Genomic DNA, 17744 nt, shown 5'->3' on the forward strand with positions numbered 1-17744 from the left:
AACGTCTTTAGATCATGAGGGTGTCACATCCTGATTAAATCATCATAGGCTAAAAGATAGAGTCAGTCCAAAATGTATTTACTATACCCAATTCACCCAGCAACACAGTACACTGAGAGTACAATGTGGCTGACTAGGAGATAGGGCGCATGGCCTCTGCCCAGCTTCGTAACACAATATTATATCACACTGATAGCCTGGGAAAAGATACAAAACTAAGTACTCAAAATATGGATGTACCGAATGCATATTATTCTTTGCACCATCATAATATACTTAAAAAAAAAACCCATCAGGTCAAACCACTGTATGTACAAATTATCTATATATGTCTGCTATCATATACATATGTACATATAATTTATGTATGAACACATTACTAAATTAAGTTTTTCCATTTGATAACGTAAGTTCTTTATTTCATGTTCTAATAGAGAATGTTTGTGGAAAGATGTACTTCATCAGGTTTTGGGAAAAGATGTACCTCAATTGCTCAAATCTGAACATACAAGTATTTTGCGTGTTTCTGACAAGGTCTCACTGTATTCCAGCCTACTTGGAAACCTGGGTATTTTTCTAATTTATTTATCAGAGTTTAAATGTCAAAAATATTAACTTTTTTTTAGCTTCATATTAACTGTGACCCTCTGCCCTGAGTTTTGCATTTCTTTATAGTGTCTCCTGCTAGACAGAAGTTTTAATGATTTTCATCGTCACACTTGGTGTGTTTTATGCCTGAGATCACGTGCAGACTGGCTTCTCCAACCTAAAATGGTATGGCTATACCCGCCTCTATCCTATTACATCAACTCTATCATCTTCGTGCGCCTGTGTGAGTGCTGGGTGCTAACCCATGTGGAGGTCAGAGGTTGGCAGGGTCTCCAATTGGAGCTGGATCTTGTAGTTTGGCCTGGACTGGCTAGGCACCAAGCTCCTGAGACACACCTGCCACCGTCTCCACCAGCACTGTGGTCACAGGCCCACGTCATCACAACTGGCTTTTACATGGAATACTGGGAGTCCAACCAAGTCCTCATGCCAGGTAGCCAATACTTTTATACTATATGCCCACTATTGTATTAACAATACAATAGATATTCGGAATCAAATAATACACCTCATATCTTCTCTCATTTGAAAAGCTGAAGCAAAGCTCTCATGATTATGATAGCTTTATAATGTGTGCTAACTAAACTATGGAAATAAATGATCTTTACTGTTTTTCAACAATCCTAGGCTATGGTAGGGCATTTATTCTTCAAACTAAAGCTCAGAGTAACTTGTCCATCTTCTTTTAAGACTCTGATGTGCAGGTCGAGGAAAATTGCGATCTTGACAGTAGATTCCTCCATTATTCAAGTTTTGCTTTATGTTGTTCAATTTCATGTACCATTTTTATCAAACGAAACTAAAACCATATGTTTTTCCAAGTTTAAGAAAAAACATAGTAATTTAACTAAATACATTATGACCTTTTGTAATGCCCGGACTCTTTGGTTTACTAATTTCACTTCATAAGTACTACCCTAAAAGTGTAGGCAGAGACAAAGCCCAAAATGCAAGCAGAACACTGACTAAAGCACTGTAAGCATTCCCAGTCATCTATGTGGATAGCAGTAATCACAGACAGTATTCACGGTGACCCGCACCAGATGGAGAGATAAACAGAGGCTTACCACACAATGGTATTAGGGTGAAGACAGATTAAAACATGGTCTGGGTGTGTAGGTGAACAGCAGTGGGACAGGCTAAAAGACTAGGGACACACCCGAAGATGTACTACATAGCCCAACAGAACACTAAAGGGTAACTAAAGCCACGGGAGAACAGAAAACAACTTACAGGAAAGACAAAAATGAGGGGGAAAAGGCTACCTTTTAATATAGATCATGACGAAAAGCCAATTAACTAAGCAGTTAGTATTTGATATAAAAAAGAAAACATGGCTGCACTAAAATATGTGTGTGTGTGAATGTGTATAAAGGCTCTGTCTCAGTGCAGCTGGCAGAGAAGCCACAGACACTGAGACGGATATAACAAACAGAACAGGATGAGCAGGACAGAGTACTGGGGGGAAGGGGATGTTTAGGACAAAAAGAACGAAGGGCTAATATTTCAAATATTCTAAACTTCTAAAATATGCAAGTGTCAATAATACTGTGGCAGTTTCTTTGGTTTTTCTGTGGGCTTCCTGAGCAAGAGGCAGATAAAATCCAGTTAGTTTTGCTCACATTCTAAGAAGTAGAAGGCTAGAAAATGAGTTTGTATTTTTAAAGAAAAACAAAACAAAACAAAACTCCAATCTGACCAAGAAACAAAAGCAAAAAGGAATGGAAAAATAATTAAACTAGACCTTCTGTTCACCTAGCTTCAGGATGTATACCAGGCGTGGGAAAGTCCTGGCGACGGGTTGCCTAGAGCTGGGACCTGAAGCAGAAGTGAGGCTGGTGTGGAAAAATTTCCACTGTGCTTTGACTAACACTGACTCTGACCCCTCCTCCCCGACCCACGGCAAGAACACACATGATCACATGGATGGAGCAGGTGGCTTCAGTTTCCACAGTATTACTTGGTTGTCTTATATTTATTCAAGATTATATTAGCTTTCAGAGTGACCGTTAACTCCCGAAGGAGATACTCTCCAAGGGTGTAGTAAATCGCCCTGCCCCATTCTATAAGTTCCTGGGTCTCCTGGGTCACCTCAGGAGACAGTCTGATCACTCCCCTGCTTATAGGCCCAAAACTCATGAGTGTGCAGTTTTCTCTGTTCTTTCTTAGCTCTTTACAAAGTTCTGCATTGCCCAAGGCCACTGCTATCTGCTCTACTTCCTGTGGTTTTAATCATTTTCATGATTTTCTATTTTCCTCTTGCCTTAAACAAGGCAATTTAAGAGAATGAGACAAAGCTCAGTGTATGTAGAATGCTTTCTCAATACAAACACACACACACACACACACACACACACACACAAATGCACGCGCGCACACAGAATAAGGCAACTTGAAGATATTTATCCACACAACTGCCCGAGTTTCTACTTTTATAAAGATTAACATTTTCGACACCAGATGGATATAACCATGATGACAGTTTTCTTCTTACCATAACCTTACAACATGGGAGCTGGCTGGTTCGGTTGTATGTGTCTTCAGAAGCAATTTTGGTATCTCTTAACGTGCCATGTCCTATGGTGGCCACTAAACTGTTCACAGTTTAAAAATGGTAGAGGATATTTCCCTTACTTGATCATTATCTTTATTTTTCTAAATGCACTCCAGAAATATGTCTTCAAAGGATACTACTGAGTTTGAGTGACAGGAAGATAGTCATTACCCACATTACCTCTAAAATGAAGTCAGACAAATCACTTTGTCTAGAGCATAGCTTCTCTCCATGTCACTTCTGCTATGAGAATTTGTCAGGAAAGAGGGCATTTGCTTGGGAATGGTAAAAAAAGATGTGTGTGTGTGTGTGTGGGGGGCAGTCACTAACCTATTCAAGGACAGAAAATCTGGTTTTGTCCTATTTGACTAACTGTATAATACAACACCAAAAAAAGAGGTCTCAATAAAAGGACTATTATTCAAATATCATGTGTGGAATGGTCTCACTTACCTCTAGTGTAGTTAATACAATCTTCTCAACTGAAGAAAAATAAGCCTCCCACAAGAACTGCGTCTGCTGTCTAAGTGCTAGGATTTTATCCTGATGAATAGACCTGATTGTAGAAGGAATCTGTAACATAAGGAGAACACATAGTAATTATAACTGTAAAACAGAGAGATGAGCTTGATCAAAACAACCCAGTGGGTTGCACTTCTGTTCTTCATAACCTTAATTCTCTAGAAAACAGGTCTATTAAAAAACCATCACCTGGGGTGAAATGATGGGTAAGTCGGTAAAGGCTAGGCTCCCTACCAAAGTCACCAACCACTAGGTAAAAATGTCCCTACGAAACATCAGAACAAACAACAGGTCTAGGAAAGCAACCCCAATGGCACTCAAATGCATGGAAGCTGTGCACTGGCTTAGCTCAGTTCTTAGAGGGTTAGTTGCACAGGGGACTCCTACAGTTGTAAGTTCCGCTCCCTCTTCCACTTCCTCCTCCTCCTCCTCAAGTCCATGAAATCTTTGGCCCTGACATGGATACTACAGGTCTTGGAGAAAGTAAATAAACAACAACAACAACAACAACAAAACCCAAAACCAACCAACCAACCAACCAACCAACCAACCAACCAAAAATCCATTTTCTAAGAAGTGTCCCCCTAGGAACCATGAAGTATTTATCAATGTGTGTATTTAAAGGCTGTTCATGAGCCTACTCACTCAACCCAAACAGATTTAGCCATGTCTACATGCACATCCTTCTTCTAGCTTCTTTTGAATCTTCTGTACACCTGAGAGTTCTCCTCTGACTCCAGCCCTTACCCTAATTTCTCTATCTCCCAAGCATTTCATCATAGGCTGTTCTATACCAAGTTAAACAATTTTGAAGGAAGGCCTTTCTTCCTGTTCATATTGCTGTATGTTTTGTGGCTAAGAGAATAGTTTTTATGTTAGCCATTCAAGAAATAAGAGCCTGATTAAGCATGGCCAGCAGAAGCTCTCTTCAGGATATTGTTATTTTCAATAGCAGCATCACTTGATAGTAGGGTAAAGTTGTTAAAGGCATCAGTGTGGGATCTGGTTCTTCTCTTTACTAGATATGCTTCCAGGATGAGTTAGTTGGCTCTCTTGGATTATTCATTCATAGCATAATATGGCTGGGTGCTTACTACACTGTCTACAACATAGGAATCTCAATTATGATGGTTCATTATCACTGCTATTACCATTGTTGACACAGGAAGATGCTATTCCAAGCTGGACCCATTGATTTTATGTAAAGCTAGGACAGTTGTTTACAGTCTGCCCATAAATCTGTCTGTCCTAGCCCTAGTTCTAAGATGCCTCCCTTCGATTTCTGGCTAAGTCCTCCAGGCTTGCTCTCTGACTGTTCGTACAGTTCAAGGGCTGTTCTGTTTATGTAATGCATACTAGATTCCTTATGATTGTCAACTGCCCTGCTGTGCTCACCTTTCTGCATGCTTGCCTCCCTAATGCATGATGAATCAGACAGACTCGGGAGCCTGGGCTACATAAGAAATGCTCTGCCAGCCACATTAATAGGAAAGTGACTTAAAATATGGGACTTCACTGTAATTGAGTTCTCATCAGAGGGGAAGGAGATGATGGCCCATTGCTAAGATTCAAGTTGGCCCCTAGGAAAAGCAATGAAAATGTCTCGCAGTAAGAACAGAAGGAAATGCTGACTTGCTCTGCCGATATCTCAATGTAGGTACTAAATCTATGCTTTAAAGAGATCTAATACTGAAAAAAAAAATATGGAGGCTGCAGGTAAAGTTGAAACACTGGCAGGATCAAGGTCAAGTGGAAATAAAATATTCTTAGATGAGCTAAAACTGTTCATGACACAGATCCTTGATAGGCCAAGAAAATTTATTTTTATTTGCTCAATGAGAAAATGACCTAGATTGCCAAAGAAAAATTTGGAAAAAAAAAAACAAACAAACAAACTCATCCTCAATTTTTATAAGCATGCCCTTTTAAATGTCAATGGCATTCTCTAAGTCATGCAGGTTGGCATGGCTGTTTTGATCATGGACACAAGAACTAATCCATTAGGAAAATGCTGAAAGCCCTCATTGCTATCCAGTCTCCAGAAAGCTTCTAAAGGGAGGGGAGAGGTGCAGAGACTGAGCCACTGATACCATCCAGTCTCTTCTACAGCGGCATCGTGTTCTACCACTTCTAGAACTGTATTCTACCAGTTGGTCTGTAGGATTGAAGTATCTTGACAGTGTTCTGCAAAGTGCTCTGGAGGACGATTTCAATTGATTGGCAGGATGGAGTTCTAAGTTCTAATGGCATTTGGCTATTGGTTATTAATCTGCCTGTCCTCGGAGACAGGTGCGTACGGGAAAGTGGTGAATTAATTACAATTCGGACAGGATGATTTGGAAGTTCAGGAGCGCGCTCAAGTCCTAACAAGAGGTTATGTATGGTAACAAAAGCTAATAGGAACTACCAAAATAGATCTAGGAAAGCCACAGTGTGCTTCTCAGTGACAGGCTGACAAGAACATATGCAAATAAAAACACCAGAGCCGTTCTAAAACAGGAAATGAAAAATTGTAACATAACAAAAAACATTTCCCAGAGCACACATTTGGGCTCTGTGCCAGCTCTTTAAAACCATTGTTAACAACCGTATAGTCACTGTTCAATATGGAAGCAGCTGTGAAAAAAACTGATTGCAGATGAGGAAGAAAAATACCAGCAAGTATGGGCACAGGGGTGTGAAGAATATAATCTTTAGAGTCAAGTGAAAAAGTGGCCTCGAAGGGTGAAATATCCATACTTTGGTGGCACTGGACAACCATACTTAACTATCATGGAAATGTTCCTGACCCTAAGACAAGCTCCAACTTGTTCACAGCAAATTCAAGGCTCTATTGGTTAAAAAAAAAAAAAAAGAGAGAGAGAGAGAGAGAGAGCGAGAGAGAGAGAGAACACGATGAATGATGGCTTTTATAGCCAAAATTTCTTTTAATGAGCATGTATTATTAAAACAGCATAAAAGGAAAAAAAAAGACAAAGGCAGTGTGGACAAGCACCACATACCACACTGAGTGTATACCTAAGACATCTACTGTGTCTACATGGAGACCTCTTTCTCAGTATGTCTCAGAGGCTATCCCTATTGAATTATAACCAGGGAATCATATGATTGCTATGAACATAAATCTTTCAAAAACCCCAAACCTCTTTCTCAGAGAGCACCTATGGAATTATGTTTTGTTTGAAACAGAACAGGCTAGGGATGGAGAGATGGATGGCTCAGCAGTTAAGAACACTGGACGCTCGACCAGAGGAGCCGGGGTTCAATTCCCAGCACCTGTATGGCAGCTCACAACTATCTGTGACTCCTGTTCCAGGGGATCTTATACCCTTATCAGATATATGCAATCAAAACACCAATGTACATAAAATAAAAATAAAGAATTAAAAAAAAGGGGGGAGCAGAATGGTCTAACTCCAACGAACAGGTTCACCATTTCCAGAGTACCCATTCCTCCAGGTTTGTGCTGAGGTCCCAAAGGCACCAAGATCACAGAGCTGAGAACTGAAGGAAAGAGAAGCAGTAGTGGCCTAGGCTTGATTGGTCCACCGTGCTCTCCATCACAGGGTGCATTCTCTGGGAGTTTCAGGAGATGACTGTATTCCTTCACCCGTCCATTAGCAGATCAGCCAGGAGCACAGAAGGAAAATTAGAAGCGCAGCTAGCAACTCCATTTTCGGGATATCAATGGTTTTTGTTTTAAAAACAAGAACATTAGAGATAATCTTTCTACCAAAACTTGCGGAGTTTTAAAAATAAAGCGTCTAATGTCATGAAAGGAAACATTAACTGTGGTATGAGAGCATGTGGCAGTTTACAAAGAACCTCAAACACAACTCGGGGTGGGGTGGGAGGGGTTGGGGGATGGGGGTAGAGCTTTGGAAATCTTCATGGGCCCTTCTTGCTCATTCCATTCTCCCTGCAGGCTGAGTTCCCTTTCCTTGCATGACTGAAACTTTTATTAGGGGCCTTTCTTTTAAATATTTATCCAAGTGCCAGCCCTCCTGCAGACACTCAGGGTGGAGTACTGCAGCAGCACAGGGCTTAGCAACAAGCCTGGAGCTTGTGTCCCGGAGTCAACCAGAGTGAATGTAGGAACTGAGCCAAGGGATCAGAGGGAGTTAGTATCACGGCTGAAAATGTTGGTGCTGAAGCGGGTGGGAACCCACCTCTCCTCACTCAACAAAGCTCATACATTTTATCAGCAATGGCCGCTTCCCGGAATATATTCTGTGGGTTTGGACAGATTTTTGGGTTGGAAAGTGAACACTATCACATTAGACGACTTCATATTCACCATGACACAGGCAATTTTCTCCTGATAAAATTTCTTTTATGGAGCTGACCTTTGGATTCATCTTCTTTGAAAGTGTGGACGGGTGGACGGGGGCAGCAATGACCTGCTGTTCTGCCGAAGGCCACAGCCCTTTCCTTACCTGTAATAGCAACCTCTCATCGCCTATGATGGCAGCTTGGTTCCAATTAATCACTTCGGAGAATGGCAACTCCCATCCATTGCTGAGCATTACAGGGACACAGGCAGCCTGAGCAAAGGGAGGATTTCGTGAGTGTGAGGATCCTGACAGCAGGAACCATTGCAATCAGGAGAAGAGTAAGTACAGATTCAATTACTGCCATTGCTTATGTGACATGGGCCCCACACTGCTCAGGCTAGAAAGCAAGTATGTGATTCGGAATTACCAGGTCACGTGGGATCGCAAGCATCCCTATCTGACTTAAAGATTTTCAAGTCTTGCTTTAGAATGCTAATACCCCATTTCTATTCTAGTACATAGGTTCGGCTGACCTTACTTCCATGTGGATGAATGGCCTTGCTGCAGAAGTTTTATTGATGAAACAAAAGCTTTCACCCCACACACACAAAATAAATAAAAAATAAAAATAAAAATTCTGAGCATAGAAACCTTGAGTATAAACGATTTATTCAATAGAAGTGTCACAGATACATCTCATCATGGCTCACCCCAATGTCATGAGCCAGTGGGGAACAGGATGGGGCCCAACCTTTCTAGGTAGAGCTTTGTGGACTTCATTATTGTAGCATCTATCATTCCTTTTCCCTATAAGCATCTAACTCAAAATTTTGTTCCCTCCAGAGTGTAGTGCAAACTACAGTCATACTAGTGTCTAGTCTGCACCAGGACCTAACAGTCAATGCACATCAATAAGCTAAAGACAAAATGTAGTCTTTATTCAACCCAGAGAGCAATTTGCTCCCTATCAACCTCCATGAAGCAGCAAGCATGCTAGTGAGTAGTGACGGCATGCCTCGCAGAGCACAAAGCACCCTGAGATGCTCTGTCAGAGAAGGGATCTCTTTAACCTGAGGAAAGGGTTGGATGTACAGTCCAAATGACAGGATGAAGAAGCTACGAAACACTCCTCAAATACACAGATTCAGACACATTGTAAATTATTGGAGAAAGGGAGGGAGGGAAGGAAGGAAGGATATAGAGGGCATGTTTCTCTTGCCATTCAAGAAGACTGGCTGCAAAACAAAAAACAAAAACCAAAACAAAAGCTGGGCATGGCGATACATGCCTTTAATTGGAGCACTTGGTGGGCAGAGACAAGAGGATCTCTGTAAGTTCAAGGCCAATCTGGTCAATGCACCTAGGGCAATACAGAGACAAACAAAAAACAAAAATGCAAAACAAGAGGGCTGTAGCAACAGAAGACACATCTGCAGTATGGCTGAACAATTGGGAGACTCCCAAACAGTCTTCTGAGATTCCTCTGAGTTGCAGAACTATGGCACACCAGGGCAAGTCAGCAGTATCACTCTTTAAGAGTTTAGATGAATCAACAGAGAACGTAACCCACAATTTCACCTTGGGGGAAATAATAGATACCACATTGCAGGCACTCCTGACAATGGCTAGCAGGAAAAGAGGAGAGTCCCCTCTCCAATCTCAGGAGCAATGTTATCAATGAGATCTGCCCATGTGCACTCTGTCTGCAAACATGTCCCTGATGAATCCAGTCTCCCTGCTGGTGAGACCGCTTTGTTCCATGTCCAAAGTCAGGGGAGTCAATCCTCCTCCCGATTCTGGCTCATCAAAACCATTTCAGATTCTCCTGGGAAGTGTTTTAGTTCCTCTGCAAAAGTTGTGCTTTTTTTTTTGTTTTTGTTTTTGTTTTTGTTTTTGTTTTTGTTTTGACTACTCTAGAAGAGTGTGAGAAGCTTGAAACCAGTTTGGCTTCAATCCTCAACCTGACGCTGTAAATTTTCATAGGCTCTTACCTGCAACGCCTCCAGGAACCTGAAGGACCCAAGCCTGCGACCACGAGGAACCAGACAGAAAGTGGCATTGTGCAGCATTTCCCGATAATCATATCTAGAACAACAAGAGGCTGGTCAGCAAGCGGGAATCCAGGAGGAAAAATGGATGGTGGAGGTTCTGGGCTGAGTGTCAATTTACCCCAATTTACCCCCAGTAACCGAGCCTTGAGGAAGGGCTACTCTCACTTTTCTATTTAGAGGGGCAAAGAGCTTGTTTCATGGGGAGAACAAATAGGAATGATCACGCTGTATGAAGCAATAAGGATCTCTTTGGCAAACAGTTTACAAAAGGACAGGTCTAATGGTTCTCGTAACAATTTGCCTTGCCTAGCCTCTGTTTCCTAAATCAGATGGGGGAGGGGGCACACAAAGTCTCAATATGTACCCCTGGCTGGCCTAGAACTTGGTATGCAGAACAGGATAGCCTCAGACTTACAGAGACCCACCCACTTCTGCCTCCTGTGATCTGCATGCATGCACTATCCAGATTCCCCCCCCTCCACCACCACCAACTTGGTGAGACAGTTTGCTGCCATAGAGTAAGAAGCATCCCTGATACATCTGCTTCTCCCTTAATGCCATACCACTCAACAACACGAAATGTTCTTGTTCTCTGTTCCCCACACCATGCTATTAAAAGACACTTCGGAAACCTCCACCTTAAGCGCAAGCCAACATTTGTTTTCTCTTCGAATTGGAGTTTCTACATTTAACCAAGAACATTTAGTGACTCCAGAAAAATACTGCTATGGATAAGTATGGCTTTTGGCAGAAAGACTGGGGGGGGGGGCGCGATATGAGAGGCCAGGGGGTCGGGGGCAGAAGAAAGCTTTTGTGCAGAATGAGAAAGAGGTGGAACAAAGAAAAACAGAGCAGGTGGGTATTGGAAAATGGGGCGGAACATGGTGATTATTCTTTTTACTCAAATGCCATTTAATGGTATTGCACTGTTTTGGGAGGGAGGGGGCACTCCAGACAAATTATAACGTGACTGTCACCTGTCTCTTATTGTCAGAGAAACTTAGGACCAACAGAAAGCATATAATTATTTGAGGCTCCCACTGTAAACGTTATTAACACCAAATACATTCCTAAGCATGCACTTTCAACTCCATTAAGAGTCTAAGAGAACTCGGGAAGCCAAAGATGCCTCGTGTCCTGTACAGGCTCTGAGTCCCACAGCCAAGATGAAATCGCTCTCATTTTTCAAGCACTTCCAATGCAGCGCAGACAGGTGTGACTCTGACAGTAGCATATGTCACCAGCATTTTCTAACTCTAATAGTCTAATTTAACCATAGCCCGGAGGCACTGGATTCCTCCCTCTACTTTTTTTTGGGGGGATATTGATATATACATTCATATTTTTAAAGTCCACATCTATTTTTATATTCTCATATAAACTAGGCATATGGGAGTAAGCCAATTTTCAATTATAAACCCGTCATTAAGAAGAGACATCATGCAAAGGGCTATTTGCTTAAACAAGCATGTACAACTAATTTGCACAAGAAAAGGTCACTGTGAATAGATTAAGATTATCTCCATTGAGAGCAAAATAAAAAGCCCTTGCCGCATTAATTAAGCTGCAAAATAGACTTCAAAGTGGAAAGGATTTTTAAGAAGGATCAAATTCAGCTAAATAAAAATATTAAATTACGACGGTAATGACTTCTCTTTTTTTCACAAAACACAGAAAAATAATTGACAAGTATGTTCAGGTTCAAATGTTGACAATGTCTGATTTTTACCTAATAGGTAGAGAAGAGGATAATATACAGACACAAATTTATGTGTGAAACTTAAAATGATTTTTTTTTAATATAGAAAGGTCGAATATACTTCAGACTCCTGCAAGGTTTAAGAGATACTCAGAATAGAAACCCCGGAGGGACCAGCAGAGTCCTACATCCTCGTCATTAAGCTGCTAAAAATGTAAAATCTTATTAGTGTCTTGGATTGTAACAAGTTTCAAAGTTTCCACTGGCAGAATTTACTTTCTAGAGTGTGTGGAGGGAGAGGAAGGGCAGAAAGATCCCTGGAGAAAGTCAAGTGACAGGTACACTGGGGACGTCGAGTTTTAAGAGCCCGTACAGAAGCATTAGGTGCTGATGTAGCAACCGAAGCCACATGATTGAAGCTTGAACTCATTCATATAATGAGATGATGGGAGCATCCTGAACCTGTTAGTTCCTGCTCTGAGACCATGAGCTTAACCAGGTACTACTGGGGGCATCAGTTTCTGCATCTGAAATTAAGAGCCAGTCTGATTACATGTCTCCTGTCAGCTTTTACATTCTTTGTATTGTTGACTTTAGGTATAAAAGAAAGATGTCTTTTGAGACCATGCCACCAAGATTTCCATAATCTTTTTAAGAGTATGCATGTATAAATTCATAATTGCTCATATGTATACAGTGTATGTCTGACAAGTACATTCACACAGATAAAGACAGCTGAACAGAATACACACACACACACACACAACTTACAACAATATTGTGTGGTTTAAATGAGTATGTCCCTCCATAGGCTCACATACGTGAATGTGCGGCCCTCAGTTGGGTAGACTTGTTTTGGGACGATTTCGGAGGTGGGGTCTTGTTGCAGGATGTATGTCACAGGAGGTAGGCTTTGAGTTTCAAATGTCTCACAACAGGCCCAGTCTCTGATCGCTCCTTGTGGATCAGATGCAAGCTCTCAGCCACTGTATCATCCCTTGTCTGCCCACTGCCATGTGCCCAACACCATGATGGTCATGGGTTCACCCTATAACTGCAGAAAAGTCCCTAAGGTGTCTCTTCACTGAAAGGTAGCTGCGACAAATAGTTTTCATTCCAACTTTTAAGCATGCTCAGCCCATGAAACTTTTTCTCTTTGGGATTCTAAGGTCGAGGAATTCATGAAATACTGAGGTGTTTCCAGAGAAGGGGTGATGATGGCCTTTAATTGGGCCAGTTACTGGTTTCACTTGGGGCACTTCTTGCTTTGGCATTCTTGAACTCAGTCTCCTGTGATACTCTCTTGCTTAACTGTGCATTTATTCATGTGTTCTTTTAAAAAACACTTCTGATGATATTGTCACATTCAGACAGACACTATTCAGCCATAGGTGCTTTATCTGACCAAGGAGGAACTGAATTGATAAGATTTAAAATCTCAAACTGGACAGTGGTAGCACATGCCTTTAATCCCAACAGTCAGGCAGCAGCCTGGCCTATAGGGTTAGCTCCAGGACAAGGGAAGCTAAACAGAGAAACCCTTTCTTGAAGGAAAAAAAGGGGGGGGGCTGTAAAATCTCTTAAAGGCATCCCCAACACTAGAGAAAACTAGAACCATCACTCCAGTGTGACATATCCACACTCCAGTGTGGAATTCTCTCCCCAAACAAACATTTTACTTTCTTGAGTAGTGCGAAATACATAAAGGGGGGGGGGGCAGGGGGTAGATAGTCCTGAAAAAAAACCCTCTAGCCTTCACCTGTTTCATGGCTTGTTCTATTATAGCTGTTTCTATCTATGCCTATGAGAACTTAACTCTAGAAGCTCCTACTTGGAAGGGAAAAAAACATAAGCCACTGAAGCAGAAATACTTTCAAATCGTACATCTACTAAGAAGTGTTTGTCTAAAACAGTGGTCCTCTACTTTCCTAAATCTGTGATCCTTTAATATAATTCCTTGTGTTGTGGTAACCCCAAATGTAAAGTTATTTCATTGCTACTTCAAAACTGTAATTTTGCTACTGTTATAAATTATAATACAAATATCTTATATGAGATCTCCAAAGGGTTTGAGGCCCACAGGTAGAGAAATACTGGTCTAGATCATTTCAAGAACAATTCTGATATAACAATAAGAGAATCCAATGTAAACATGGGCTAACAATTTGAACTCATATTTTTTCCCCCAAAGAAAATGAATAAATCACCAAGAAGAACACAGGAAGATACTGAATATCAGTAGTCACTGGAGGAATGGAAATCAAACCAAAACACAAGGAGATACCACTTGCTCTCTGCAGGACAGTGTACTATCTAAGAGGACAGATGAGAACAAACACAGATAGAGACATGGGAAACAAGAACTCTTCCTTGGGGCTGGAATGAGAGGAAGATGGTAAGGCTGCTATGGGGACAATCTGGCACTTCTTTCTCAAACTAAAAATGGACTTTTCAGATGACCCGGCACTGTTCTTAGGCATTTATCCCAGAGAAACAAAGACATTTTTACCTAGTAAAACTGTCCACAAATGTATACACTGGATACCCTTCAGAGTATGAATGAGGCAAGATTGTGGTATATACATAACCTAGATCATTTCTCAGATGAATAAAATAGAATGAAGTAAAAGAACCCAGATCAAACTACTTGAGTACACAAGGACCTCAAGATGTTAATGCCCAGTCCAAAGCCACCCTCTAAAGGGTATATACTATATTGCTCCATTTTCATAACATTTGTGACTATGGGGCTGGAGAACTGAGTAGTGGTTACTATTGGTTAGTGGTAGGGGAGACAGACAGGCAGACTTTATGGCTCAAGTGGGAAGACAATCTTCTAATGTGGACCAGTTCACTTTATTAAGTCAGGAGATGTAAACTATGCTATAATCACACATAACTTAAAAGAAAGACACACACACACACACACACACACACACACACACACACACACACACGTAGTGAGACAGGAGATGTGCTAACTGCTCTCAGAGAATTTGCAGCTTCAGCTGGTAGACCAGTTGCCTCCCCTTTGCGATGGGCATTCCAGTCTTGGGAAATGTTAATTTGTCTGGGCTCAGTTTCCTGGTTCATCCAAAGGGCTTGATCCTTCTAACAACCTGGCCAAATGATACATTTTAACTAAAGCACATTGCCTTACAGCATTTCTGCAAAAGATAGCTGCAGTCACCTCAGTTGAAGGGAGCCAGAAGATTATCAGAAACACAGTAAATGAGGAAAGTCTGGGTTGAAGAATCTAGAGTCTGGATCTCCTGTGTGACCCCCATGCAAATCTCTTAGCTTCTCTAAGTCTCAAAGCTGTGAAGCTCAAATGAAATTATGTACATGCAGTATAATCAGGAAAGCAGTATGCAATTGCAAGTTATTATGGCAAATTATATCAGAAGGAATGGAATAAACATTTTTTAAAAACTACCAACAATGAAAAAAAAAATAAAAACAGATTTGCAAAGACAGCCAAGAGACAAATGTGTTGCAGACCCGTTAAAAGAAAATCAAAGCAGAAACTGCACATCGCCACACAGCAGCAGCATGCAGTTTAAAAGCTTTTTCCTCATCAAAAGCTGTATAAGGAATGAAGGCACTGGTGTGATTTGCTGTGTTCCTGGGGTTCCCACAGATCCTCTGTCACAAGCACATTTGCCAAGTGATCCTGCTTTTCTGCTAGCCACAGTGGACAGGCAAGGAGCCAGCAATGAGTCTCTAATCTCCAGACTCACACAATTCTAGTCTGCCCGAGGTGCTAGTTTGTCTGCAGTATTTACTTATGAACTGGGTGAACATCTACAGCTGCTCTACTTCAGCCAGCCCCGTCCGTCCTTTATAAGTATTCTTCTCTGTTCATACCCAGATTTGAGTCACATCTCTCATGAAAAAAATCAGAAGGGAAATCCTTGGGTTGGCTGAAGTTCCAGAGTGCCCCGGGATGAAGAAAAGAAATGTAGATGGGTGCAGCAACATCTCTGTTCTTGGTTGAGTGTGTGTGTGTGTGTGTGTGTGTGTGTGTGTGTGCCTTCCACATGTTAGGTACCATTTAAGAAGATCGTGGTCCAGTGAAAACACTGTCAAGTTATCAGATGTTCATACGGAGGTAGGAGGCAGGGTTATGCAGGGAAGATAAGGTATGGGTGGCTACAGCTGGCATTGGTGAGGAAGATGGGAACAGGGATGTGTATCTCCCAGATTTCCAGGACTCTTTGCTAAGTACTGTTGAAGGAGCAATAATTACAGACATAGGAAGATGGGCATTTGTAGGCTAATGGCAGCCCATGAGTAACAAAGAGACCAAGGTGAGGGAAAACACACAATTTGGAGTGGGTCAGGAATGGTTAAAGAGGCTGCCAGGGCAGGGGCAGAGGCTGGGGGATGGGGGGGTAAGTTTGCTACCTCCTGAAGCTCAGATATTATTCCATGATAATGAGTGCGAGTCACTGAAGAACTCAAGCAAAAGAATGACAGGATCCCAGAAGTATCCCACAGATCATATAGCTCAGTTTATCCCTCAGATCATATAGGGCAGAGGTGAAACACTGAAAGGAAGTACTTGCTAGGGAGTCAGTGTCTCAACTCTTTTTCCCTACACAATGCTGCTTCTGGTCAGCTCACCATAACATAACATCATATGTCTGAAGGCATAAAATTCCAATTAAAAAAATTAGTAAACAGTTCATCTCTGACCTCTTCAGGACTCTTTCCTCAAAACTTCACTCCAGGTGATGAGTAGGGAGCTATCCGTGATGGGCTTCTGTTGTTTTCTCAGCCTGTTGCCACTACCCTTTCCTAAGTCCAGATAAAATGTTTAAAATTTCAATTACTTTTGTGAAAAGAAATCTTAAAAGGTCAGGACATGGAACCATATGAAATTGGTCCATGGCACTGACTGAACTGAGAAACACGAAGTGGGAGTTGGAAAATGGTTCCAGCTGGCCACTGTACTGTCTGAGTTCTCTTGAAAACATGGCATGGAGAAGTCTGGGTTCCGGGGTCATCGAGCATCTGTTGGGCTTGTGGAATCTGCTGGCAGACAGACACACACTCACATGTCCTTTGAAAATAACTGAGCTGCTTTATACATATGTCAGTCAGTTCTTCAGATACATGGAGCTGCACTCTGAATGTGACCGACTGGAGTGGCGGCGACAGTCTTAGGGAAAGCCAGCACAGCCCCTGCAGTAACGGTTGCTTACTGAAAGGTGGTGTAGTTCCTTGCCTTGAACAATGAACAGGCAACCAACCAGTCACAGCAAGGATTAGGTATCTCTTCCTTTGTGATCTCTAAGTGTGAGTCTGCCAATGTAAACCAAAGGCAGATTTACATTCATCCTTCCTGGCTTTAAAGAGATGACAATTTCCATCCTATGTCAATTTGAAACCTTTCAATACAGGAACAGGAGGAGGGAGGTGGCATGCTGTGGGCGAAGGAACCAGTGAGAGGCACTTGATTCTCACATGTATCACCATGTGACAGCCATGGGCGTAGGTTTGATACATCACTACATACATGACACCTCGCTTTCACCACAGGAGAAAGAGATTATTGTCATCAAATACACTCTTAAACATATTGGGTCATAACCCCTATTGATTCTAATCGTGCCCATTGCATCCTTACCTTGAATAACCACTGGCAGTTCAGAACTGTAATGTGGTAGTCAGTACTCACCTATTTTAACAAGTATAGCATGTACTATTTGTGTGTGTGTGTGTGTGTGTGTGTATTGTACTTCTAAAGGGGTAGAAGACTATGATGGTGGCGCATGCCTTTAATCCCAGCACTCGGGAGGCAGAGGTGGATGGATCTACATTGTCAGTTCCAGAACAGTGAGCCGTACATAAAGAGACCCTGTCTCAAAAATACCATCCTTGGGCTGGAGAGATGGCTCAGCGGTTAAGAGCACCAACTGCTCTTCCAAACGTCTTGAGTTCAAATCCCAGCAACCATATGGTGGCTCACAACCACCTGTAACAAGATCTGACACTCCCTCTACTGGAGTGTCTGAAGACAGCTACAATGT

General features: G+C 41.8%; 1 protein-coding gene across 1 annotated transcript in view; it reads right to left on the reverse strand.

Annotated features, from left to right (window-relative positions):
• The window catches only part of Ext1 (exostosin glycosyltransferase 1), a 291444-nt gene that overhangs the window by 30318 nt on the left and 243382 nt on the right, over positions 1–17744 (reverse strand). Inside the window, exons 2-4 of the mRNA XM_052160536.1 lie at positions 9951–10044; positions 8122–8229; positions 3617–3736 (exon numbers count right to left, since the gene is read on the reverse strand). Of these exons, the coding sequence (XP_052016496.1) occupies positions 3617–3736; positions 8122–8229; positions 9951–10044 (322 nt within the window). The remainder of the gene's footprint in view (positions 1–3616; positions 3737–8121; positions 8230–9950; positions 10045–17744) is intronic.

Source organism: Apodemus sylvaticus, chromosome 17, assembly GCF_947179515.1.
Source record: "Apodemus sylvaticus chromosome 17, mApoSyl1.1, whole genome shotgun sequence".
NCBI lineage: Eukaryota > Metazoa > Chordata > Mammalia > Rodentia > Muridae > Apodemus > Apodemus sylvaticus.